The following is a 26,245-nucleotide window of genomic DNA, read 5'->3' on the forward strand; positions in this document are numbered from 1 at the left end:
ATAAATAAAATTATAGACAAACAAACATTCTCTTCTTGGCAACACTGGCTCTAACCTTTTTAAGCAGCAGTCACGGAGGACTTCATTCTTTGTAACCCACATGCCTGCTACCTTTCTGGAAAAAAACCTGCATATTGCCTTTCATCTACAAATCACGCTTCAGAACAAAAATAAACTATGCTTTGCACAATAGGCTGGGACATTCGAGTCAATGCTGTCTTTTCACTAGCTGGTCTCAAATTACCAAGAATTAAATTCAAGACTCAAATTTCCCCACTGGCCTGGGAAAGAGAATCAATGACGCTTTTGGATCCATGACAGCGTGGAACACAATCACTGCCAGGCCAATTAACCCCTATGAGTGAGATAAATCATTCTACCATTGATTGCCCACTCCATCGATTCGAAGCTTCTCTTTCAGCCAAGGGAGAGCAGCAACTGAAGATAGCATCATAATTATGAATGGATTGACAAGTGAGCAAGCCGTGGTCAGGAGGTGGGACTTGGGGGGGACCACAGGACACATGTAAGGGGGCGTCCTTCGAGACGAGGTTTTTGACCAACAGACCAATTCTGATGTATTGTCGAAGGCTTTCACGGCCGGAGAACGATGGTTGTTGGGGGTTTTCCGGGCTGTCTTGCCGTGGTCTTGGCATTGTAGTTCCTGACGTTTCGCCAGCAGCTGTGGCTGGCATCTTCAGAGGTGTAGCACCAGAGGTGCTACACCTCTGAAGATGCCAGCCACAGCTGCTGGCGAAACGTCAGGAACTACAATGCCAAGACCACGGCAAGACAGCCCGGAAAACCCCCAACAACCATCAGACCAATTCTGGTTGCCTACTTGCAAAAAACTTTTTTCCCTAGATACCTACTTTAATAATAAACCAAACTGTACAGAATTCTTGGAGTCTCTCTAAATGGGACGAAGTACACACGGAGGCTCAAGTGAAGAGAGGCGCAATGCTAGCCAGGAAGCCTAGGAGTTGAAAAGACGGAGCCGAAAGTTCTCAGTTTTACCTCCCTTTCTGGGAGCTCGGGAGGAAATATACAACCCCCCTGAGCAGTGATCTTTGCTGGCTCTGTAGAGAGTACTCTCAAACAACTTACAGACCTCAAAGGTTAAATTATATAATTTTTTATGTATTTTGTAATTTTTTAAAACTCAAACAAAAGTGCAAGTGCCAATAAATACCTAAAATCCAACTAGTCTACCACCAATAAATATTCATAAATAATCATAAATATTCATAAGTATTCATAAAGCGTCCAATTCTTCCAATTCACTTTAAGTAATCAATTCCAATTTCCAGAGTTGTAAACTACAGTTTCTTTGATCTTGTTCTCTTTCAAAGCTGTTAATATCTGTATGGAGCTTGAAAACTGTGTGGAGTATCCTCAAATGCTAACATTGCCTAGTGGCTGCAGCTGAATATCTTCAAATGACAACACTGCCTAATGGTTACAGCTGAAACCACCCCAAAATTGGGCTGTACGAGCCTGACGGGTGCCGCCAGCCTACTTTCTCGTTTCGACAATGTCTTTTTCAAAGGCTCAAATCCACATGCAAATCACTCCAACATCATCCTACTCATTTCCTGGAAACTAAAGGAGCTGACGGACCATTGCTGGACCATTCCAACTCTGGAAATTGGAACTGATTACTTAAAGTGAATTGGAAGGATTGGATGCTTTATGAATATTTATGAATATTTATTGGTGATAGACTAGTTGGGTTTTAGGTATTTATTGTAGTATATTTATCACATTTGAGCACTTGCACTTTTGTTTGAATTAAAAAAAAATTACAAAATATATAAAAAATTATATAATATAACCTTCGAGGTCTGTAAGTTGTTTGAGAGTATTCTATACTCGGAGGACCCCTCGTATTTGGTTCTGTAGAGAGGGAAATTGACAAAGCCTTCCGATCTGTCTTTTTGGAACTTGTTTTTTCAGCTAGCATTGCGCCTCTCTTCACCTGAGCCTCTGTGTGTACTTTATTTTGTTTAGAGAGACTCTTGGTCTGTGCCATTTTAGACTACAGGAAGAGGCTCAGGTGTTTGAACCATGTAAAAATGCCCTGCATGTATAAAATTAATAAGCACATGAGAAGACCAGCGTACAACACTTTCCCAGACGTGCTTGATGTCCATGGATCATAATATCTTTATACTGAGAAAAGGTTTGAATATATGATCATCAATAGGAAATGGTGCATTCCCAAGAACACATGTGACGTTAAACTCTGGAGCAAATCCATTATGTTGGTAATATTATTTCCGAAAGGCTCCTTATACAGAAAAAATGCGGCCAATAAGCCAGCCTCTTATTTCGGGAAGGGATTTTGTGCCCGCAGGCTCTAAATAGGTTTATCATTGGACGAAACCTCAACTTCATTATTCTATTTCACGTATAACCACAAACTGTAAAGCTCTCAAGTCTCACCTGCCGTTGCGTAGGTGGTGGAGTTTCTAAATTTTGAAGCTTGGCAACGAACTATATCTATTTCAAAATTTATTTTAGAATCCTTGGCAGTGAAAAATGCTAAAAACCAGCTAAAACAAAGGAGGGAAAGGCAGCACTCAAAACCCTTGCGGAACCAGGGAACATTTTTTGCAGTTGCATTGATCTCAGATTTCATTTTCCTTTTAAGTCTATTTTTAGTACTTATGACTCTGGAGAAATAAAATAGCAATGTGTTCAAAAGGCACCAAAACTAAGGGGAAGGCAGAGAATAAGAATCCTCCATTGTTTATTCTTATTTGCCCGTCCTAGCTACTAAAATCATTTAAAGACCACATTATAAAGATCCTTGATGACTATGATAAATCAGTAACGAATGCATGGCACCATCCACTGGCCACTCAAAGAGGCGGTTATCCATCTGCTACTTAAAATCATCCTCACACAAAAATGATGCGGAAATCACTCAGTCTCTAATCTGTCTTTTTTAGGTAAAATGATTGAGAGAGCAGTAGCAGGCCAACTCCAAGTCTTCTTGGATAACTCATGCACTACAGAACATTTTCAGTTCGGTTTCAGGCCAGGCTATGAAACAGAGATGGCTCTGGTGGTTTTAACTGGTGACCTCCATCTCAATATACACAAAGGCCATGCTTCCTTGGTACTCCTACTGAGTCTATCTGTGACACAGTAGATCATGCCATCCTGTTGAAACATTTGGAGGCAGAAGCAGGTATCAAGGGGATGAGACTTGGACTGGTTTGTTAATAAAAACAATACTGATAATAACAATATTCGATTTATACACTGCCCCTCAGGACAACTTAATGCTAGAGCGGTTTACAAATTGTGTTATTATTATCCTCATGACAATCACCCGGTGAGGTGAGAGAGCTCTGAAAGAGCTGTGACTGACCCGAGGTCACCCAGCTGGCTTCAAGCGGTGGAGTGGGGAATCAAACCCGGCTCTCCAGATTAAAGTCCTGCTGCTCTTAACCACCTCATCAAACTGTCCATTATATACAGGATTCAAAGAGTTACTGTTAGAGATCACCTATATTCAGGGTGGGAGCTGTCCTGTAGGATTCTTATCCTCCATGTTATTAAATCTCTCTATAAACCCTTTAGGAGAAATCATTCATAGCTTTGCAACTGGATGTCCTCAATATGCTGATGACACCCAGCTCTCTCTCTCTCACTATCCCTGGTGATGCAATAGAGGTCTTGAGTTGCTGCATGACTGCTGTGGTCCAATGGCTGAACGCGAATACTTTGAAACTAAACCCAGACAAGATGGAAGAGATGCTGGTTGGGAAGGCCCAAAGGACATTGCACTCCCCGCTTTCAACGGGGTTCAGGTGACCCCTGCAAACTCGATAAAGTTTATAGGTCACATTGGATCCAACATAGTTGCTGGAGAGGCAAGGGGGAAAAAACTCTTCCAACTCATTCTAGCTTGTAAGATGGCCCCCTACCTTGACAAGTCTGATCTGGTTGCCTGTATCCATGCCACTGTAACATCAAGACTAGACTACTATAATGCCCTCTACCTAGGTCTCTCCTTAAAGTCAGTTTGGAGACTCCAGTTGGTACACCTCAGCTTCACTATTATTGGGAGCCAGGCAGAGCATGCATATTACCTCTATTCTGCAATCACTTCTCTGGGTGCCCATCAGTTACCAAGCTCAGTGCCAGGTACTATCACATACAAAGCTCTTCACAGCCTTGGTCACTCATATCTGTGGGACTGCCTCCATCCCTAGGCTCTGCCTCCGCAGCTTCACTCATCTGAACGGGGCTTTCAGCAGGTGCCTCCCTACAAAAGGGCCAAAATCAAGAACTGCCTATACGCATGCATACTCTGCTTTATGGAACAGTCTGCCTGATGAGGTTAGGAAGATGTCTTCTGGCTTTCCACAAATGATGCTCAGAAAGTTGCTTTGGCAAAGAGACAGAGACTATGGACTATACTACTGTGATCTGTTTATTGCTCTAAGTGCACTCCTACTATGCCATTTCTGCATCGTTTAACGTATCATGGTTAAATGCTTATGCTTTGTTTCAGGTTTGTTTTTGTTCTGTTTCAGTCTTCTACTGATCTTCAGATTTCTGCAATCCAAATCCTATTGCACGTTTTTTACTGGATGCCCCATCCTGACTTACATTATGTAATCCACTTTGAGTTTTGGTGAGAATGGCAGACATAAGAGAAAGGCAACGTAAATAAATGGAAAAAAAAACCCTAGCCTAATGATTTGAAGGGGCTGGCTCATGATTTGAAACACGTGGATCGAACAGTTCTCCACATACCCACCACTGAGGCCTGGAAAACTCACCATGTGAGGAACTGAACCCTCAAAAAGTCAAACCCGTTTCCCATGCTCGGGAAGGCCTACGGTTCACAGGCCCTGGGATGAGGTGCCTGCACTTCTGTTCAGAAGTCCCCTCATGTCTTAAAGAGCCCATCACTTGTGCGCCTGGTGCCTACTGTAAAGCAGATGGACGCAGAGCAGGACAAAATGTGTGGCAATAGATCCCACACTTTATGTGCCACGTACGCTTACAGACATTGTGAAAGACACTTCTCTGTCTGAAATTAAGGAGAGCGGCAACCTCTCACAGTGAGCCATTTGGTCTTCAGTGGTTTTCTGGTGGCTCGAAAAGCCTATTATTGATTTGAAATCGACAGCAATAGCAACAACGTGCCATTTTCTTACCTGGGATTTCTTGCTTTCATTCTCTTTCTTCTCCAGCTGGGTTTGTAGTTTCTTTCTCTCCTGTTCAAGTTCCCTCACTCTTTTCTGCAGCTTCAAGAACAGGGTCATGTCCATGGCTGCTTTCTCCAAACCAATCTCCTGTGGAGGGAGGGGAGCACAGTGGTTGAGTGGTTGGGTTGCGGTTCAGCTTTCTGCTGGTCCGAATCCCACTCCTGCCTTGACCTCAGCAGGTGTCCTTGGGTAAGCCACTCCTCTCAGTCCCAGCTCCCCAGCTGTATTGTGGGGATAATAATGAAACTGACTTTGTTCACTGATCTGAGTGGGGCACGGATCTGTCTAGAAGAGCAGTATATAAGTACAGTTGCTGTTGTTATGAGTAAAAACCTATTGCGCTTGAGAAGGCTTTCCAATATTTCACTGCAATACCTCACTGAGAATGTATTCATCTTAGAGCAGGGTCCCCAACGTGGTGCCTGTGTGCGCCATGGTGCCTGCCGACACATCTCCTGGTGTCTGCCGAATGTATTTTAAAAATGGGTGGGGCCAGGTGGGGCTTTTGCCCAGCAGGCTTCTGATTGGCCATTGGAAGTCTGAGTATTGTGCAGATTTTTAAAAAGCCGTTTCAGCAACAGCTGCAGCCACAGCACAACAAAGCAGTAATCTTCCATCATTTATTTAAAAAAAACTCGACAACAATCCCCGATAGAATTGGCAATAATAAATTAACTATGCAAGGGCCTCTAACACAGGACATAAACTTGTTTTGTCTACTGAAAATATGAACAATTGAATACACAAGCTCGAGATAGCAACTTCGAAGCCAATCTGATGCAGTGCTTCGAGTATCAGCCTGGGATCTGAGAGACTCCGGGGTCAAATCCCCCCTTTGCCAAGGAAGACTGCCGGGTGACCTTTGTCAACCAGACACACTTCACAGGGTTGTTGGGATGATAAAATAGAGGAGCGGAGAATGATACGAGCGGCTTTGAGCCCCCATTGGGGGAAAAGGTGGCCCTATGGCAGCTTTGCTCATCCGAACAGGGTCTCCTGCAGGTGCCAACCTGCACACAGGTGATATCAACAGCAACCCGTACACGGGCTTTCTCTGTGGTGGCCCCTACCCTGTGGAACGGCCTGCCTGAGGAGGTCAGGAGAGCCCCCACTCTCCTAGCTTTCCACAAACTATGCAAAACCGAATAATTCCAAAAAGCTTTTGTATTGAAGGGAGGGGCTCTCAGATGCTCCGCTAATGAGTTAGGAGCCACAGACTTCACTACTATGTTGTACTGGATTCCTGCTAATGCCATATCTATGTAAACTTGTATCTATAATGCCATATCTATGTAAACTTGTATCTATTTCCCCTATGGCATTGTTTATGGAAATGTTCTAGATGCTGACTGTACTAATCTCACACTGTGTAATCTGCCTTGAGTCTCAGTGAGAAAGGCGGAGTATAAATGACAAATAAATAAATAAATAAAGTTAATAAATAATAAATAAGTACTCTAAATCCTGGTTCTCAAAGAGCTTGGAACCCAGCTTGCATTGAACACGAGACGCTGCACTAATCGCTACAGACCACTGGTCTGTTTGGCTCAGTGTTTCCTACTCAGACGGGCAGCAGCTCTTCAGAGCCAAGCTACAAGACGAATTGCACGAGGACTGCATGTGTAGGGACTTGCAATGTTAGCCGGGAAGTTGAGTTTTAAAAAAGATCGGAAGGCTTTGTCAATTTCCCCTCTCTACAGAGCCAGGGAGATGGCTGCTCAGAGGGTTTGTTAATTTCCTCTTCACCTCCTAGAAGGGGAGGTGAAACTGACAGAGCCTTGGGGAAGCAAAGAGGAAATTAACAAACCCTCTGAGCAGGGATCTCCCTGACTCTGTAGAGAGGGGAAATTAGCAAAGCCTTCCAATCTTTTTCAAAAATCAGCTTCCCGGCTAACATTGCAATTCCCTTTGTGTCATTCGTCATCTGTAGCTTGGCTCTCAGAGTCTCAGTCCCTTCCCTGCTCCTTCTATCTAACTGGAGATGTTGGGAACTAAGCCTTTGGCATGCCAAGCAGATATTCTAGTAGCAAGCCATAAGCCCCCTTGGCCAATCTCAATCAACAAAAATACATAAATGCCTTTTTGCATAACTGTACAATGAACGGCTGATTATGCTCTCAGTTCATGAAGACTAGTAATCTGTTTTGGAAAGCACCGCTGAACAAAAAACCAGTCTTCAGGGGAGTGGAGACTGAAAGGAAAGCTCAGCGCTCTTTCCAAAAGGAAAATATAAAATGTATTATTAACCGCTAGGTTTATTATTAATCACTGTTAAACAGTGTTCTCCGGGTACAGCCTTAAGTGTTTACTAAAAGCGTACGTTTAAAAATTAATCCTTTCTAATTGGCTAATTAATGATATAAACAGTATGACTTTCTCAAGGCAAGGTTGAGGGCTTGACATTTGCAGCTCCCTGCATAATTAGTGCTGGCTTTGCCATATTTTGCACAGGAAGCAAAATAGTCAGACATTTCATGTCTGGGTCACTCCGCTGCCTCCTCTGTTTAAACTCTCGTTTCCTTACCTCCACTTGCTGCCTCCTCTGTTTAAACTCTCGTTTCCTTACCTCCACTTGCTGGATCGCATCTTCCGTGTCTCCAACCTCAGATGTAGAAATTGATGGGTAATTGGAGTCTGATTCAAGGCTGCTTTGGTTGGATGGGTTTCTTCTGTGCCCTGGGGTTTGCTGTCCCAAAAAAAAGAAAAGATTTTTTCCAGTTATTTAACAGAAGGAGAAACCAAGGGCCAGGAGATGTAATGCAGATTGTTTTTGGAAGAATTCCTGTGGGTGCACACATAGGAAAAAAGTTATTTTATTGGAATGGGTTGCTGATGTGCCTCTTGCAAAAGTCCAGTCTTGTAGGTATGGCACAATTCTGGGGCCATGCAGAAAAATATGGAGAAGAATATGATATTATTCCAAAATTCAGTTCTCTTAGGACTCTTGGCTCACTGTTTAGTGTTTCCATCAAGATTCTAGCCCTTCCGGAAGAAGAATAACTTACGTAACTCAAGAAAAACACTACAATTTTTGCTAACTTGCCTAATTTGTACAGTTGCCAGATGACGGATTTTATTTTATTAGGTGGAACTGGCTCCCAAAGGCACACGAGGCTTGAGATTCAGTGACTTCTCTGTAGTGTTCCTTGGGAAAGTCATCCTCTTTCAGTCTTGACTCATAAGGTGGGCAAAATGTTTTTAAAATTACACTCGGGGGTTTGAGGATGGGACACACGAAATAACACTGGCTGCCCTTAAAGACTCTGCAGAGACTGCAAGGATTGCAGAATATGGTTACTTGTGGAACTCACTGGGAGTGCTTTCATAAGAATGGCATTTGCCTGTTCCAGGAAGGGTTACCCTAAAAGGAACATGTCTGCTGAATCATTTCCAGGGGCAAATCACAGCCCTGGTTATTACACCTTTAAAGCCCTGAAACATTTGTACTAGGATACTTAAAAGACTCTCGGCTTCCTTCCCATCAGTTAAGGTCTTCTGGAGTGTCATATGCTCCCACCTTAAGAAATAAGGTGGGCAGGCTGGCTGCTAGGAAAGGGTCTTTCTCTGTGGTACTCTCTCCCCAAAGACTGTGGGCCAAGCTACAAGTGACGAATGACACTTGAACGGCAAGTGTATTTCTCCCTGTTCACTTGCCCTCCACTCAATCCACTTGCCATTCAGGTGTCATTTGTCACTTGTAGCTTGGCCCTGAGTGTTCAGTCTAAAGCACCAGCTAAAACTATTTCTGTTCTCCCAGGCTTTTTGTTGAATTTCGTCCCACCACCACTTTGGATTTATTAGTTTTTCTTCTTCCCATAATTGTGCGTGTGTGTAATGGGGGTGGGGGTTAATGGTTATTAAAACATTATGAGCTACTGTTTTTACTGCTTTTATGGTTGTCACTCTCATTTAATTGCTATTGAGTATTTAGTGCTTGTTATGCTGTTTTAATGTCTTTATTGACAACTTCCTCAGGAGATGCCTTAGGCTGATTGGGCAGGATAGAAATTGCTTAAATACAATTATGACCTTTCTCCACTATGCATATATTTGTAATGAAAATTTTAATCCTACCTATTTTCTTGGCTAGTTCTCCCATATTTTATTTCTTTTACAGTTTATAAGATGTATAACATTTGATTCAAAAACAGCCAACACTTTTACTATCAAAATATTCTTTTGCTCAGGGAAATTATATTTTCATCCTGAGAAATCACAGAAGCAGCCCCAACTACTGACCCAAAACTGAATGGTCACAAAATTCAATGTCATCTCTAGTATAAATAAAATAATAAGACCACACGTAAGAGTCGACTTCATTAAAAAGGAACTTAATATATTTAAAGCAGCAGGGAACGTGGCAGGAATTCACTGTTAATTCACATGGTAACTAGCAACGCAATTCTAAATTAGCACCTATTTTTTCCCTAATGTTCCTGCAAACAGATGCAGGCTTAAAGATGTGCAACCTCATCTGCCAATCATCTCCACCAGCACAAAGTATATTTGCTCCAGTATATGTCAAGTGTGTGTGTGTGTGTGTTTAGTATGCATGTATCCTCTCCCATGCTAGAAAATGGCAAGTGTGGTATATCCTAGAACACAAAAATGCAAACCCTCCAACACAGGGCTGGTGTCAGCATCCCTAGAGATGGGGCAACTGCTGGAGCCCAGGGCTTCTGGCAGGGCCCACTGTTGCTGATCTCCCTCACCCACCCATGCACCTCACTTGCCACCTACCCATGCTCCCTTCCCTGCCTATTCATTTGCAGTGCTCCACCACCCATGCTCCCAGTTCCTAGCATTGATGGGGAAGTGTGCATGGGTGGCAACTTTCCTGGCGCCTATAGCAGCAGCACTGCCATCTGCAGGCACCAGCCAGTGCAGCTGGGGAAAGGGCGTGAATGTAGTGAAGGTGCTTGTGAACACAGGTGCTTGGAGGGTTTCTGAGTAGGGGGAGGATGTACAGTCAGGTGGGGGGGACATGCAGAAGGGAGGGTGGGAAGGAGAGGCATGAGGGGGTCTGGTGGTAGGCAGAAGGGGGCTCTTGGGCCCCCCAAAACCTGGAACTGGCACTATATCAACTGGCTTATCCTGGGCCAGCCAAGTGTCCTTGCACAGATGAGACAGGAAAAGTGGAAGGCAGTAGGAAAAGAGGAAGACCTAAAACGAGATGGCTTGACTCAATAAAAGAAGCCACATCCTCCAGTTTGCAAGATCTGAGCAAGTCTGTTAATGATAGGACGTTTTGGAGGTCTTTCATTCATAGGGTTGCCATAGGTCGGAGGCGACTTGACGGCACATAACACACAACACATGTCTTCTGTATTAAAGTGACTTTGAGCAAGCATAATGGAGATACTTATGGTGTATCATAACCTAAACCTAATACGAGATGCAGGCTGTGACCAACAAGGGTGGTCTTCAAGCCCACTTAAGAGACCTTCCACATGCTGCATCCTCTCATTCAAACATCATGCTCGGTGAAGTAAGCCTGCATTCTTTAGTATGGAAGCCCAGCCCTAAGTCAGAATAGTGATGGCAAACAAGGCCAAACTGCATAACACTGGGGAAGGAGAGACTTTAGCTTCTCCCCGCAGCTGAATTGCCCTGGGGGGATTTTAGCCTGGTTTGGGGGCTGAACATGCAGTATTCAGTATAAGTGGAGCTTGGGCTCCCCCTGCCCTGGGAGCCATGGAAGTGAATTGGATGAGGGAAACCCTGACCTGACTTATGGCCAAATGTATCATGGAGTTTGACCCTAGTTCTAGACTAGACCTGGAGAAACCTTGGTTCAAATCCCCACTCAGAGTCTCTATAGACGAGACATCTTAGGACATCTTATATAAGGACCCAATGTTAGCTGAGAAATGTAGGTGACAGAGCAGAAGGTTTCATCACTTTCACCTCTCTACAAAGAGCTGCGAGATCTCTCCTCGGAGGGTTTGTTTATTTCTTCTTTGCCTCCCCCAACCCGGGAGGTGAAATCAACATAACCTTCAGGGAGGAGAAAGGGGAAGGGGAAATTAACAAATCGAGGAGCAATCTTCCGGCTCTTTGTAGAGAGATGAAAGTGACGAAGCCTTCTGCTCTGTCGCCTACCTTTCCTGGCTAACATTGTGTTTCTCTTCACTCGAGCATCTTCATGTCAGATGTCTTATCTACACAGACTCTCAAGATTACTAGGTGATCTTGGGTTAGTCACTCTCTCTCAGCTTAACCTGCCTCACAGGGTGACTGGTGTGAGGATAAAGTAAAAGCAGGGAGATAACCAAGCCACTCTGAGCTCCTTGGAAGAAGGGCAGGATAAAAAGAGCGGAATATGATTATCATCAATGTAGTTTGGCTTTGAATTTTCAAACCAGCTATAGGAGGACAGCGGTATTACAAACACATTTTGAAAAGGTGTGACGCTGGGGACAGGGAAGCAATTACACAAATATTGCCAGTGATAGAACATGTGCATGCATGCCACTAAGCGGCAACCAACTTATGACAACCCTGTAGGGTCTTCAAGGTGACCTCACAGCGTGTTCAAGGCAAGAGATATTCAGAGCTGATTTGCCGTTGCTGCCTCTGTGTAGCAACCCTGGACTTCCTTCATGATCTCCTATCCACATACCAACCAGAGCTGACCCTGCTTAGCAGCTGAGATCTGACAAAATCAGGCTACCTGGATACGGATATCTAAATGGGGTACTGGCATTCAATGCTTTTCCATTACCTTTACTACAGTCATCTCGTCCCGCAAGTTGTCGTATCTCTGCTCTAGCCTTGAATATTCCTTCACGAGGTTCTGGTACCGGACTCGCTCCTCTTCTAGCTCCTTCTTCATCAAGATATTTTCCTCAGCAGCATTTTGTGCAAATTCATCTTTTTAAAAAAAGAAACACAGATATGTGTTTCAAGTGAATTAAAACAACCACATTGCTTGAGAGAGAGATTTCGATCTGGACAAAGAAGAATTGCAGTCAACTCCAAGTTGGAGTTATGGTGTCAGAACAACTTTTGAGTCCAATAGCACTTTAGATATCAATAAATTGTTTCTAGGTTATAAGCTTTTGTGAATCCATCAGCCCTTATATCTAGGTCAGAAGGTGGGGAGGGGTTTTGCTATGAAGGGCATGTCGGAGTCAGGATGCAGAGACACAAGGCAAAATATAATCAGCTTGATTAGCACCGGGAGATATGCAAAGAGGTGGCCAATGCAGAAAATTAGCATCCATGTGTCCCAATTCAGCCCAGGGGAAGGAGGTCCATTGTCCTGAACTTGCAGAAATTAGTTCTGCAATCTCATGTTGTAACCTCCTTTTGAAACTTCTCTGTAGGAGAATGGCCACTCTTAGATTTGCAATGAAATGTCCTGGAAGATTTGGTTGGTACAACCAGGGCTCATTTCATAGAAAAAGAGCTGGAAGAACTCATTAGCGTAACTAATTAGCATATGTCACGCCCCTTGGCATCACCAGAAGTGTGGCATTCGCATAACTGATTTGCATATGCCACACCCCCTGGACATCACCTATTCTGGCTGTTTTGGTCCCAATCCTGGCCATTCAGAGCCGAAATTGAGCCCAAAATGGCAAAAAGGGGCTGAAAATGGCCAAAAAGTGGTCCAAAATGGTCAGGATCAGGCAACTGCTGAGTGGGAGAGTGATCCACCACCTGTCAGAGGCCTGATCCAGGCTGAAACAGCCCCAAAATGGCCAAGAGACAGGTGGGTGGGGCCACCTGACATGTGATCTCTTTGGGGAACTGCCTAGGGTTGCCAGCTCCAAGTTGGGAAATTCCTGGAGATCTGGGGGTGAAACCTGAAGAAACCTGGAGAAAGTGGGGTTTGGGGAGGGAAAGGACCTTGGCATGGCATAATTCCATAGAGTCCACCCCCCAAAGTAGCCATTTTCTCCAGGTGAACTGATCTCTGTGGCCTGGAGACCACTTGTAATTCCGGGGGATCTCCAGCCACTACCTGGAGGCTGGCAACCCTAGAACTGCTGGAACTGCATTCCTGCACGTTCCTCCTCAAAATGAGCCCTGGGTACAACATTGGTTGGTGATGTATCTCTAGGCTGAAGGAATTAGTAGTGGAGGCAGCAGCAATCGAAGAAACAGTGTTTATTGGAATACAACAACCAAAAAGCAAACAGGCCACAACTAGGCCTCAGTAAGTCTAATCTCCTTTTCCAGTAAAGGAAGAGAAATGAGACTCTCCTTTCTAGAGAGCCTCCAGCACCAATATAGCAGAGTTTTGATTTTCTACTCCCTTAATCATCCAAATCCTAGCCATGTTTAATCAGAAATAAATCCCATTGGTTTTTGTAGCTCTTACTTTCAAGTATATATGCCTAAGGACTGCTGCTACCCTTTCTCAAGCTGTGAACAGACAACATGGTATGTTAGAGCCACTGCTTCTCTTGGGGTTCATATCCCCATTTTTGTGCTGCATTATAATCAAGCAAACTTTGCAGGTTTTTGAAGCAATACAAAACTTGTTTGTCCAGAGACCATATTGAGGGCCAAACTACAAGTGACGAATGACACAGGTTGGACACTTGTCAGCTTCCCTCAAGTTTTGATGGGAAATGTAGGCAGCTTGGCGGAATGTTGGACAAGAGACAGTTGAAAAGTCCATTGGACAGCAGTTGGAGAGCCAAGCAGCAAGTCCAGGACGCCTACATTTCCCATCAAAACTTGAGGGAAGCTGACAAGCGTCCAACCTGCGTCAGGCGTCACTTGTAGCTTGGTCCTGAGTAAGTGTGATTCTTTTCCAATTCCAGCCGTGTTTCTTTAGGTAAGGGACAGGAAATTAATAAATAGGCCACATCTGTACAAATTCAGTGCAGTATAGCAGAGGATATGGACTATCCGAGAACCTGAAGATATAAAAGCTGGAATACTCCTTTAAGAATCAATAGTGTGAGAAGATGCCTGAATATCTTCCAGCAATTCTATTCAACCTAAAATATTTTCTAGTACAAATGAAAAGAGAGGATAACTTTTCACATGCATACGCCAAGAAGGCACAGACAAAATATATTCCGAAACAGCAATGAGTACTTGAGCTTCTTCTCTTTGTCTAAATGGCAAATGATGGCTGCTGAGCACCTTTTTAAAAAATCTGGCAGCTTCCCAAATTACTAAGGACCTTTTGTGATGGATACCTAGTTCTAAAAGCTTTGCGCTGGCAATATTACAGCATCTAGTGCTTGCAATAACCACCATCTAACAATATGTCTGAATTTAAAAGCACTAACTTTCATTGCATTTGAATTTCAGGGTGAAGACAGACGTAACATTTTTAAGAGAGAAGACTACAGTTATTGCATTAGCTATTGGCTGTTACTTTCAAAATTTTGTAAACAATGAAGTTGAAGAGTATAAAGTAAGTGTGCACACCCATCCCGGTTTCCCATCCTTTAGCAAAAGCCGTGGGGGAAAACGGTTCTGCAGATTACTGACAAAGCTGTGGGCCAAGCTACAAGTGACGAATGACACTTGAACGGCAAGTGAACAGACTCGCGTGCATTCCTCCGTTCACTTGTGCTCCACTTGCGCTCTACTCAAATGGAGCGCAAGTGAACAGGGAGGAATACACATGAGTCTGTTCACTTGCCGTTCAAGTGTTGTTCGTCACTTGTAGCTTGGCTCTCAGATGGTAGCAAGGAAAAACCAAATTGTTGATGGTCCCTATTGGATAGGGCTCATATCATTTATTCATTTACCAACTTATATTCTGCTGTTCTTCCCAACGGAGTGCCAAAGCGGTTTACAAGACTGTTCTCCTTTCTTTCATTTTATAGTAACCACCACCCTAATCTGAGATAGAATAGGTTGAGAGTGACAAGCCCAAGGTTACCCCATTAGCTTCTACGACAGAGTGGGTTCCTAGTCAGTTACTCTAACTACTTGAGGGTGGAAAAACTAAGTACCTAGGGATGCTCAAGTGCGGGACTATATGTGTGGCCCTCAATTCACATGCAGGCTGTTCTTGCTTGGCGCATGCTAATGCCACTTTCACAAGAGCTCCCTTTGTGTGATTGCATCTGCAAGCGAGTCCCTCAGTGCGAGATCAAGTACTGTAGGCTCCTTCGATTTGCCAATTTGCATTTCTTTAAGGTATGAGAAAGTGTCAAGATCTGCATTTCAAGGAATGGAGGTGGGGGAAACTGGGATATTTTTAGCAGTTGAGGAGGAACCGATATCTGTGTGAATGCATTTATGTAGAGCAAATGGAACTGTGACTGTGCGAGCAAGTGCATGGAAAGTTGCAGAGGGGACATGTAAAATGAGGTTCACTTGAGCATCCCTAGGTACTTCATAATGTGTATTTCCACCCTACTAAACTGGCTCTCTAGCCAACATGTTCTGCCTTATGACTCTGCAGCAACTGTTCAGCTCGTTTTAAAACAAGTGTATATAAAGGTGTGCCCCTCACACACTATTCAGAACAATGAACGAGGGAAGGGTCAAAACTGAAGGCTAACATATCCCGTTAGCTACCCTGTGACCAACAGGGTAATTTTATGAGGCTGGGTTCATGCTGTGAAAGGTCTGGCGAGCTTTCTTAAAAACGACGATCGCTATCCCTTTCACAACACTGCACAGCTGGAATAAATAAAGTTAGCTCCACAACCTATGCACGTCTGATCTATAAATGAAGGGAAATTCTTGATCCCAGCTAGGAGCTTCTGCAACCCAATATACAGCAGAAAGGTATTCTCATCAGGGGCTCACATCACTTAGATGCTCCATTGCTCTCCCAGCTGATCTGCCTCTCACTTTGTCGAAGTTTAACTGGGCTTTTAAAAGAGATTCGCTTGCCGTGTGCCCTGTCATGTTAAACAAGCCCTTTGTCATGTAGCAAAGAGGGCTGCAGGGAAACATCTTGTTCTTAAATCGTCATTCTGTTTGCAGGCAGCTCCCCTTTCCAGCTGCTCCGATTAAATCCTGGACTGTAATTGAAGGGAGACTAAAATCCCTTCGATGCTTTAACCAAGGCTTAACCCTGATGTAGTCCCCACTGGAAGTAATTAAATATGCTTCCATTCTTGTGGTGCCCACACGGTCTCCCCTGGAGAGATACTCCACAAATACTGGTTTGCAAGAGAAGGACTTTTGGAAGATTAGCACATTTCTATTTATTCTTCACAGCTGCTATATGTTTCTGCCTTGCAACAAAAAAGAAATGGCTAACCCTTCAGTTTACTATTTGCATTAACAAAGCCATATGCTGTTCCTTCCTTACCTTCTGACTGACACAAGAGGCTGTTGTTGAGCACTTCTTTTTCCTCTTTCAGTAACGTGTTCTCTTCTTCCAAGTCCGATATTCGCTAAGGAGGAGGCGGAGAAAAAGGCAGCGATATTACCATTCACAACGTAGGCCAATCCAAGGTCAGTCAACTCTGTACAGGCGATCGAGTTTCACCTGGCTGGCTTTTACAGTTAAACCGGTTTCTTTTTTGTCCTCCTTCCATCATTGGAGTAACAGAAATTCCACCACACAATGAAAGGGTTACTTTTCTTTCCAACAAATGAAACTGCATCCTCTGCCCATGGCAACTTACAGAGAACGCAACTGCCTAGGTTCTTTTTTTTACTGACCAAATTTTTAGTATAAATGGAATTTCTTGCAGGAGCCTTCCTCAGTCTTATCTGATATCTGAAGAAGGAAGCTCTGACTCTCAAAAGCTTACACCCTGGAAATTTTGTTGGTGCCACTGGACTCAAATCCTGCTGTTCTACTACAAACCAACATGGCTGCCCACCTAAAACTTCCTCCAACTTAAATGGCTCTTCCTCCAACGAAAGAGCTACTTGTTGGAGGAAAGCTTCTCAGGTTGGAGGAAAGCTTTCAAATGTTGCTCAGAAGCCCCCTCTTGGCGGCAATACAAAAATAAATAAATATCTTTTGGAATGAAATATTAAGGCATATTTACTATATAGCTAGATACAGCATCCCCTTACATCCCAAAATAATATTCCTGGACCAATGGCATAATTTAAATCTCCCCCTTATCAAACGTGATCTCACATCCAGCCTACTGATTGCTGCTAAAACATCAATAGCTTATAGCTGGAATGCGCAAACAAACCCTTCAACAGACTTAGGGTATTCTAAGGTCTGGGATCATTTTATCATTGAAAAAATTACAGACAGCCTCCATAATTCAGCTATATATCCCCAAACAACAGATTTCCTGGAAAGATGGATGCCTTTCATTGAATATATTACAAAAAATGACACATCGGCTTCAAATTCAGTTTATAAATCAATCCTAAATTCATAAATATGCTCAAAATCAACAGATAAAGAAGCTTTAACGCACAATGCCAAAACTAAACGATATAAAAAGTAAAATCTATAGAATTTTATTCAACTTTTTGCTACCTTAATGTTAAGCAAGTACCAATGAAAACAGTCTACTGTTCCTATCCTGTAAAACTCAAATGTAAATAGTTATGTTTATTGTATCGTATATGTTAATAAAAGAAATTTAACCTTTAAGAAAATGTTGCTCAGAAGATGGGTAAATAGGGGTAGGGTCTTCAAACTGTTTGCCAGACAACTCTGGAATTCATTGAGAGCTTATTGGGTTTTCCTTGAGGAGAAGATCCATAATGGTAAACAAGCACCCGAGGCTGGTACCAGGCACTGGGGTCCAGCTGGCTCCCTCCCAAGCAGAGCTGTGACACGGATGTGACAGGCAAATAAATGGCGGAAGCTTCTCTTAAGTTACCAACTAACAACTGCCACCACTAAGATAGCTGCTATTGGCTTGCTTGTTCTGGGTGGCAGCAGCTGCTGCTTCTTTTGGAAGATAGGCAGGAGTAGTTATCTAGCAGAGGAAGGGGGGAGGCAGAAGACGGCATGTATGCCAAGGGAGAATAGGTAGCACGCCCCAAGTCCAGTCTTCCAGGAGAAGACATTCCTTCCAGAGGACCTCACTGCCACTACAGCCTCTATCCAGAGAGAGAAGGCAGGCTGTGATAAACTGTCTCAAGAGGCCCAATAATGCCAGCCCTGGAAGACACGTTTGCCGATTGCTACTAGCTCTTCTCTGCAACATGAAGTCTGAGGAAACTGCTGGAAGTGTTTTATGGCCCACTCGGCTCATACAGGCCAGTTCAGGTCAAACAGGCCTAGCCAAAGCCCTTCATGAACTAAGCGTGGGGCTCTGAACAAGTCCCAGGATGTTGTGCAATGTGTTTGGGTTCCATGACAGACAATTCAAGGGTGCCTCAGTAGAGGAGTCAACATGGGTCCGATTCCCTGAAGGAAAGGTCTTAAAACAACTCATCTAAGACAATGAGAGGATTACCCTTTTTAGTGACTTTTTTAACTGATGCAGAAAAATTCATGCTCTTGAGACATGCCTAAGAATTCTATAAAACTCAAAAGCTTGTACAAGTCAGCACCAACAGAAAGCTCAAAACACCTAATTAATTTCTTCCTTCAAGAGCCAGTTATCAACCGAAGAGTTTCTTTGGCTACCCTTCCCACTGGTGCTGCTTAATTTTTCCATAAGGCTCTCATTTAACAGAGACTGCAGACCCCCTGAGCTGTGACTATTTACACAATTATGTTCTGCTTCAGAGCTAAGCGTATTTGATGCTAAGTAAGTATGAAATAGCTGCAGTGCTGCCTCTAAGCCAGGTTTCCCCAACGTGGTGCCTCTGGGCACCACTGTGCCCACTGACACCTTTCCTGATGCCCACCAAGTGTTTTTAGAAAGTGGGTGTGGCCAGAGGAGGCTTTTGCCAAGCATAGATTCAGATTGGCCACTGGAGACTGGCTGTGCATATTTTAAATACGTTGCTTTGGAAGCAGCTGTTTCCACAGCTCAAGGATCTTCACTGTGTGAATGAAAGTAAGTGGTAGCAGCCATTTTGTGACTAGCTCCACCTCCTGTAGCAGCTATATTGTGGCAGCCATTTTGTGGCTTGGCCCACCACACATGTCAGAATTCTAAAAGTGCCCACAGACTCCAAAAGGTTGGGGACCCCTATCCCAACTTAGAAATTTTAACTTTTTTTTTTGTTTAAAACTGGCAGAGTGTACGATTATTAAAACACAAACACCATGCAATAAAGGGAAGTTTGTTTTTACTTAGCTCTCCAGTGACAAGCTTATTACACAGCTCAAGAATCTGTTTAAAAATGATCGTAGAGTCATTAAACAATTATTAAGCATTTCATCATCCTAGATGTTTGTGGTTTTACCATGGGATGGGGCAGGGGATGTGAAATGAAATTTCCTACAGCTTTTGAAAGCATTCTGGCACAGTTCTTGTTCGTTTCAACCAGGCACGCACAACAGTCTCTCTCAGTACGCTAGAGTCCAGTAGCACCTTTAAGACTAACCAACTTTACTGTAGCATAAGCTTTCGAGAATCACAGTTCTCTTCGTCAGATACAAAAGAGACCTGTGATTCTCGAAAGCTTATGCTACAGTAAAGTTGGTTAGTCTTAAAGGTGCTACTGGACTCTTTTCTATTTTGCTGCTACAGACTAACACGGCTAACTCCTCTGGATATCAGTACACTGTGAGTGTAGGGGTGTCATCAGGATGTTACGTTTCAAGCACGAAAAACCTCATTCTGTGAACTCATCCAAGCTGTAAGAGAAGACACAGATTGGCAGACATTCCCAGTGTCCACTTTGGGGAAAGTTCCGTGCATCATTGAAGTTTCCCAAAGAACTTCACCCTGGAAAAACAGGTAAAGCGAGGCCATCTCTAAATTTGGGGCTCCAGGCAAGATGCTACCCCATCCTGCCCAAGTTAGGAGCGCCACCCCACTGAATGCATATGCAGGAGAGAGGGAAGTGTGGCTCTTTCATGTTACTTTAAGCCTCGAGAGCCAGCAAGGCTAACAGGAGCACAAAAGAGTTATTCTCTTTCCCTTGGTGGTTCCTCTCCCTACATGAAATGGGAGATGGCCAAAAAGGCCTCTGCCATATCTCCGGGGCCTCTTGAACAATCCTGGTGGGAGGGACTAGGCTAGGTATCTGTTAGACCACATTTCAAGGCGGGGCCCCCCATCATACACCCCCACCCACAATGACTCTTCCTACAGGTAAGTAAACAAACCCTGGTTTATAGATCCAGCGGAGTTAGCCGTGTTAGTCTACAGTTGCAAAATAGTAAAGAGTCCAGTAGCACCTTTAAGACTAACCAACTTTATTGTAGCATAAGCTTTCAAGAACCACAGCTCTCTTCGTCAGATGGATCTGCTACTGGACTCTTTACTATTTTGCACCCCCTGGGTTGTGCTTGCGCTTTGATTCCACAGGAGTGCAGAATGCAGGACGGGGCACAGAGTTCAGCTTCCTGAGAATGTTGAAAGTGGAGAGCCCAGAGATAGACTTGAAAGCATAGGAGTGATGCCTTCTGTGAGAAGTCTAAGCAGTGGCTAAACAAGACGCATTTAAATTTTATTTTCTAAATGTATGCAAATTTGGAGATGACACCTAACGGGGAAAACACCAAACACATCCCTGAAGTATTTCAATGGATGTCAAAGATCCATTTGCCACCACGTTCTAGTGACACTACAACTGCTGAAATCCAAACACCTAAGGTATTATAAAAACTGTTTGCTGTCTGCAGTAGTGTGACGAATTTATACTCTCATATAACGTATACTAACAGTTCTTGCTTTTTTATTGTTTGAAGGTAAAGAGCTTGGTGCAGCTTGAAAGCTTCTCATAACGTGAAGGCAAAATTGGTGAAATAATAAGGTCCACCTGAGATAATTCTATCTACCCACAGAGTGATCGGTGATGCTCTGTTGTGCTGTGCATGGACGCAACTTGCAGGCCAGTGTTCAAAATTTCATTGCCGCGTTCCTCTTCAATTCAAGCTCACAGCAGACCACCTGTAATTTGGAAAATTGCTCCACGGAATGCATGTGGATTCCAAGCCCCTTGTGAAAGGAGGTTTTAAATATTGGCATTATAAAAGAGAGTTCCCCCCTTCTGTTTTGGAAAGGCTAACAATACACCCCTGCTAAGCCTCCTATTTCTACACAGGTTGCCCAATTTTATCAGCATTCACACTCCATTCCTCAGTTTTGACAGGCAGAATCAGTAGAGTTATTTTACCAATAGCTGCACGTGGCATTTGGAAAAAAGCCCTGACTGAGTAGCGGAGGCTGGCACAGAGCAAAACGTCAATCACAGTAAGATCTCAAACTGCTTTGCAAAAAGTTACTTCAGTAGCTGATGCTAAATATATCTGCATAAAGCAAGAAAACTATTGCAGCTCTTTTATCAAACGCTGTCTCCAAAACAAACTTGGTGTAGCCATTTCCCTTCCACACCTGAGCACAGCTGTTAGGTTTTCTCCTATGCATGTCACTGCACATTAAACAGTAAAAAAGGTAAAGTTAGTCCCCTGTTCAAGCATCATTAATGACCCATGGGGGGATGTCGCATCACGACATTTTCTTGGCAGACTTTCTGTTATGGAGTGGTTTGCCATTGCCTTCTCCAGTCATCTACACTTTACCTCCCGGAAACTGGGTACTCATTTTACTGACCTTGGAAGAATGGAAGGGCGAGTCAACCTTGAGCCAGCTACTTGAACCCAGCTTCCGCTGGAATCGAACTCAGGTCGTGAGCAGAGCTTGAATGCAGTACTGCAGCTTACTACTCTGTGCAATGGGGCTATATGCATGTCGCTGCGCCAGGCTTGTGTGTATAGCTCTATTAGAGGCTGACTCAGGGTGTGAGACATGTACAACTGGGCCCGTGTCAGCACTTTGCCAACAGCATGGAGTAAAACTGTCCCATGTTGCAAAATGAGCAATGAGGGCTTGTGGGAACATGAGCATGCATGCATGTAGAATGATCGAGAATGATTCACAGTCCTGGCCCCTAAGGAACTATCATTTTTGCAGCAAACATAATCCACTGAACAGGATGACAGCAATTGACATCTAGAATGGCTTACTGGGAAAAGCCCTCTTGTTACACAGAAATGTAAAGGCCTTTAAAAAAGGACAATTTGGAGGTGGGGAGGATGTGTTTTTCCCTTTTCTCAAGGACTCCTCCCTCCATTTCTTCAAGTAGAAATTCATAAATTTGGGGAAGCACTGTAAAAAAACTCATATGAAATATTCTTCTCTCTTTTGGAATGAGTGAAATGCTTTCAAAGATACGGTTTTACTTACTCACAAAGGGTACAATGAAAGATCAAGATGGGTAGCCGTGTTAGCCTGTCTGTAGCAGTGGAAACAAGCAAGAGTCCAGTAGCACCTGTAAGTAGCACCTATAAGACTAACAGAACTAGTGGTAGATTATGAGCTTCTGTGAGCTGCAGCTCACTTCTTCAGGTATCTGAAGAAGTGAGCTGTGGCTCACGAAAGCTCATACCTTACCACTAGTTTTGTTAGTCTTATAGGTGCTACCATATAATGAAAGCTTTTTTTAAAAAAAATTGAAATAGCATTAGGTAATAACTCTAGTGTATGCTATAGACAGATTCAACGTGTCAAGCACCAATGTGACTTTGAAGAGATGAACTATTTGCCGCACATGCACACATACAAAAGTTTACCACGCACTAGAGTTGCCAGCCCTAGTGCTGGCTGGCAACTCCTGGGAGACTTAGGGGGCAGAGACTCACTGTAACAGCATCCTATGCCATCATGACATCATTTCCAGCCGTGTAACTGGAAGTGACATCACTGGGTCATCAGGTGCTCTAGCATTCCCCCCACACTCTGTGGTTTTGGGTGAACGTTAGAGGATCCAGAAACCTGGTGCCATCACTTCCAGTTACACAGCGTTGTGGGACGCTCTTCTGACCCTGCCATTTCTCCCCTGCTGCTTGCTGGAAAGAGGTGGGAAAAGGCAGACAGAGATCCAGGCATGCAAAACATGTGCTTTGCATCTACTGAGCCACATCCTGGCTCTTAACAGGTCTTGGCATTACTTCTCTGTTTAAACAATGGATATTTTGGAATATCAATATGAAGGCATCAAAATACCTGCCACCCCAACCTTTCCATGGTTATTTATGAGTGTTCCTATGACAATAAAGACGCTCTTAAGCTCTGTAAATGGTATCAAGTTTCCAGGGTCCCCAATTTCTCAAATGCATGCAAGAAGATGAACAGGTGTGTGTGTGTGTGTGTGTGTGTGTTTCATTGGCAGAGAACAGTGTAGCAAGCCATTTCTGCAATTCTAGCTTCCGTAATTTTTTTTTTTAAAGCACAATTGTGGAAATGTCTACCGGGTTCACACTAGTCTCAGCTTTTTGAGCATTTTTGTACCCAACCCCAAATAATTTGGCATTGTGAAGCAGCCCTGAGGGATGTGGCCGAGGTGTCTTGAACAATGTCTTGCTGATTGATACGGCAACTGTGTAGAACGAAAACTGGAGTTCAATTGATCCGCAAGTCATAGAATTGAGCCGCAAGCCATAGAATAACGATGCCCCAAAACAGCGGTCACGGGAGATGGACAATCCTGGCAGAGTGTTACCTTTTGGAGTACATCTTTCTCTTTCATGTAGGTGTCTTCCACAATCTTCCGTTCGCCGTGAGCTTTCTCCAGGGCCAACCGGAGCGTGTCAATCTCTTCTTGCAAGCTCGCAATCTGGTTTCCATCCCCGCTCTTCCGCTGAAATCGTTCGAGTTCCTTCTTTAGCTTCTCTACTTCCAAGGAGTAAACAGAGGCGGCTGTGGACAGTTGCTCATTCAGGAGTTTGTGTTCTTTGTTCTGCAATGGGGAGGGGAGGAGAGCAATATATATGAGCATGAGACCAAGCATGAGACTGACTCTGTTGCTGAAGAAGAGTTCGCCAGAAGCTGCGCAAACATAGGAAATAATAAGATACCGGTAATTATCTGTTTGCAGGTTTCTAATGAGATTTCACCACTCTTGAGTGCTGAAATTTCAAAACAAAGTGTATTCCCTCGTACCCAGGGAACAGATGCAAAAAAGGGAAAAAACTGAATGTAATCCTGGAAGTCATACTCAAGCTTTTTTACTGCCCATGCTATCAAAGAGAGGAATTTGATCAAGAAAGACTCCTTTGTTATTGGTAGGGCTTTTTTTCAGCTGGAACGCGGTGGAACGGAGTTCTGGAACCTCTTGAAAATAGTCACATGGCTGGTGGCCCTGCCCCCTGATCTCCAGACAGAGGGGAGTTTAGATTGCCCTCCACGCCACTCAGCAGCACAGAGGGCAATCTAAATTCCCCTCTGTCTGGAGATCAGGGGGCGGGGCCACCAGCCATGTGACCATTTTCTCCGAGGGCAACCCACTGAGTTCCACCACCTCTTTTCCCAGAAAAAAACCCTGGTTATTGGAGTAAAGGACATCACGTAATGGAAAACATAATTTATCGAAGACATAGGGCCAAACTACAAGTGACGAATGACACTGTGTATTTCTCCCTGTTCACTTGCCCTCCACTTGCTCTCCACTCGATCCACTTGCCGTTCAAGTGTCATTCGTCACTTGTAGCTTGGGCCATAGATAACCTAGGCTTCTTAAAGCAGGGCCGACTTCTTAACTTACCACCCTTTTCAGGACCAATTTACAAAGCGACTCCACACTACACCTCCCCCTCCCCACAAAATATATGAATCAGTTATTACAGATCATTATATTTTATATTTCCTGGATTGGATCCCACCAATCTATTTCAATAGGAAAGGCTCTTTCCTCTAACACAACAGTCTCTTTGGCTGATGAAACAGACCTGAGATATCCAACCCAGAATTTATAAAGCTATAGTATTACTGAGCAACAGGCTATATTTCATGGCATTTTTAGACCTTATGCAATAAATGTGTCATCAAGTGTCCAACAAGTTTCCATCTCACAGCCCCATTCCTCCCTCTCCCTCATTATTCATTTATTTATAGACTGTCTTTCCCAGTGAGACTCAAGGGGGATTACACAGCGGTAAGTCAGTACGATCAATGGTTGGGACGTTCAATAAACAACACAATAGGTTATAGATTGCAGAAATGTGAAAACAAGCATAAATCTGAATAAGGAGCTGAAACAAAACATAAGTAATTTGGCACAACATATTAAACGACGTGGAAACTATCAAGTAGAAGCATTCTCACAGCAAGAGAGAACACAGTAGTATAGTCTACTAACAGTTCTCAGAATGGCCCACGGAGAATATTCATACATCATGGAAACAGGCAATAGGAGAAACATTACTTCACTGAGAGCCAAGCTACAAGTGACGCCTGACACAGGTTGGACACTTGTCAGCTGCCCTCAAGTTTTGATGGGAAATGTAGGCATCCTGGTCTCGCAGCTTCGCTCTCTGACTGCTGTCCAATGGACTTTTCAACTGTCACTTGTCCAACATTCCGCCAAGCTGCCTACATTTCCCATCAAAACTTGAGGGAAGCTGACAAGTGTCCAACCTGTGCCTTTTGTCACTTGTAGTTTGGCTCTGACAGTCTCTATACATGAGATGCAGTACACGAGGATGCTCAAGTGAAGAGAGACACAATGTTAGCCAGGAATTGTAGCGTAAAAAGACAGAGTGGAAACCTGAGAGGGTTTTCTCTTCGCCTCCCTGAAGGCTCTGTCAATTTCCCCTCCCCTTAATCTCCCTCCAGGCCGTGAAGAAAGGTGCCGGGGCTCTCAGGAGTGCTTACATCCTTGCCAGGGGAATGGGTAGAGGTCCGGGGATGACGAGGTTGTTCTTGTCGGTGAACAGGGCCTCGCCAGGAAAGGAAGGAGAAACTTTTAAAAGGATCTACGTATATCTAATTGAAATACCTCCGGCTTCGGGGAGAGGAGGGCTGTTCTGCGGATGCCTTCCTTGGTGCAAGACGCCTCTCCCCGGTCCTCTACATTAATCAACCCACTGCAGGCTTCCTCCTTTCGCTTTCCAAGGGCCTCGGTAAGCCCCTTTGGAAAGGTGGAAGAAAGGCGCTGTTCCCCCTCCGCTTGTGAGTCAGGGTGAGAGCCATCCACACAGGGAAAATGTATCCCTTTGGGAACACACATTTGACCCCTTTTTACCCCTTTAA

The 26,245-nt window shown here is 43.9% G+C and overlaps 1 protein-coding gene across 2 annotated transcripts in view; it reads right to left on the reverse strand.

The window, feature by feature from the left end:
* MYO5B (myosin VB) overlaps window positions 1–26,245 on the reverse strand; it is a 374,307-nt gene that overhangs the window by 53,278 nt on the left and 294,784 nt on the right. For both annotated transcript variants that reach the window (XM_054986803.1, XM_054986802.1), the window contains exons 22-26: window positions 23,718–23,954; window positions 16,477–16,561; window positions 11,956–12,104; window positions 7,798–7,917; window positions 5,181–5,318 (exon numbers count right to left, since the gene is read on the reverse strand). In XM_054986803.1, coding sequence (XP_054842778.1) covers window positions 5,181–5,318; window positions 7,798–7,917; window positions 11,956–12,104; window positions 16,477–16,561; window positions 23,718–23,954 — 729 coding nt within the window. The remainder of the gene's footprint in view (window positions 1–5,180; window positions 5,319–7,797; window positions 7,918–11,955; window positions 12,105–16,476; window positions 16,562–23,717; window positions 23,955–26,245) is intronic.

This window comes from Eublepharis macularius, chromosome 8 (genome assembly GCF_028583425.1).
Source record: "Eublepharis macularius isolate TG4126 chromosome 8, MPM_Emac_v1.0, whole genome shotgun sequence".
Lineage (NCBI taxonomy): Eukaryota > Metazoa > Chordata > Lepidosauria > Squamata > Eublepharidae > Eublepharis > Eublepharis macularius.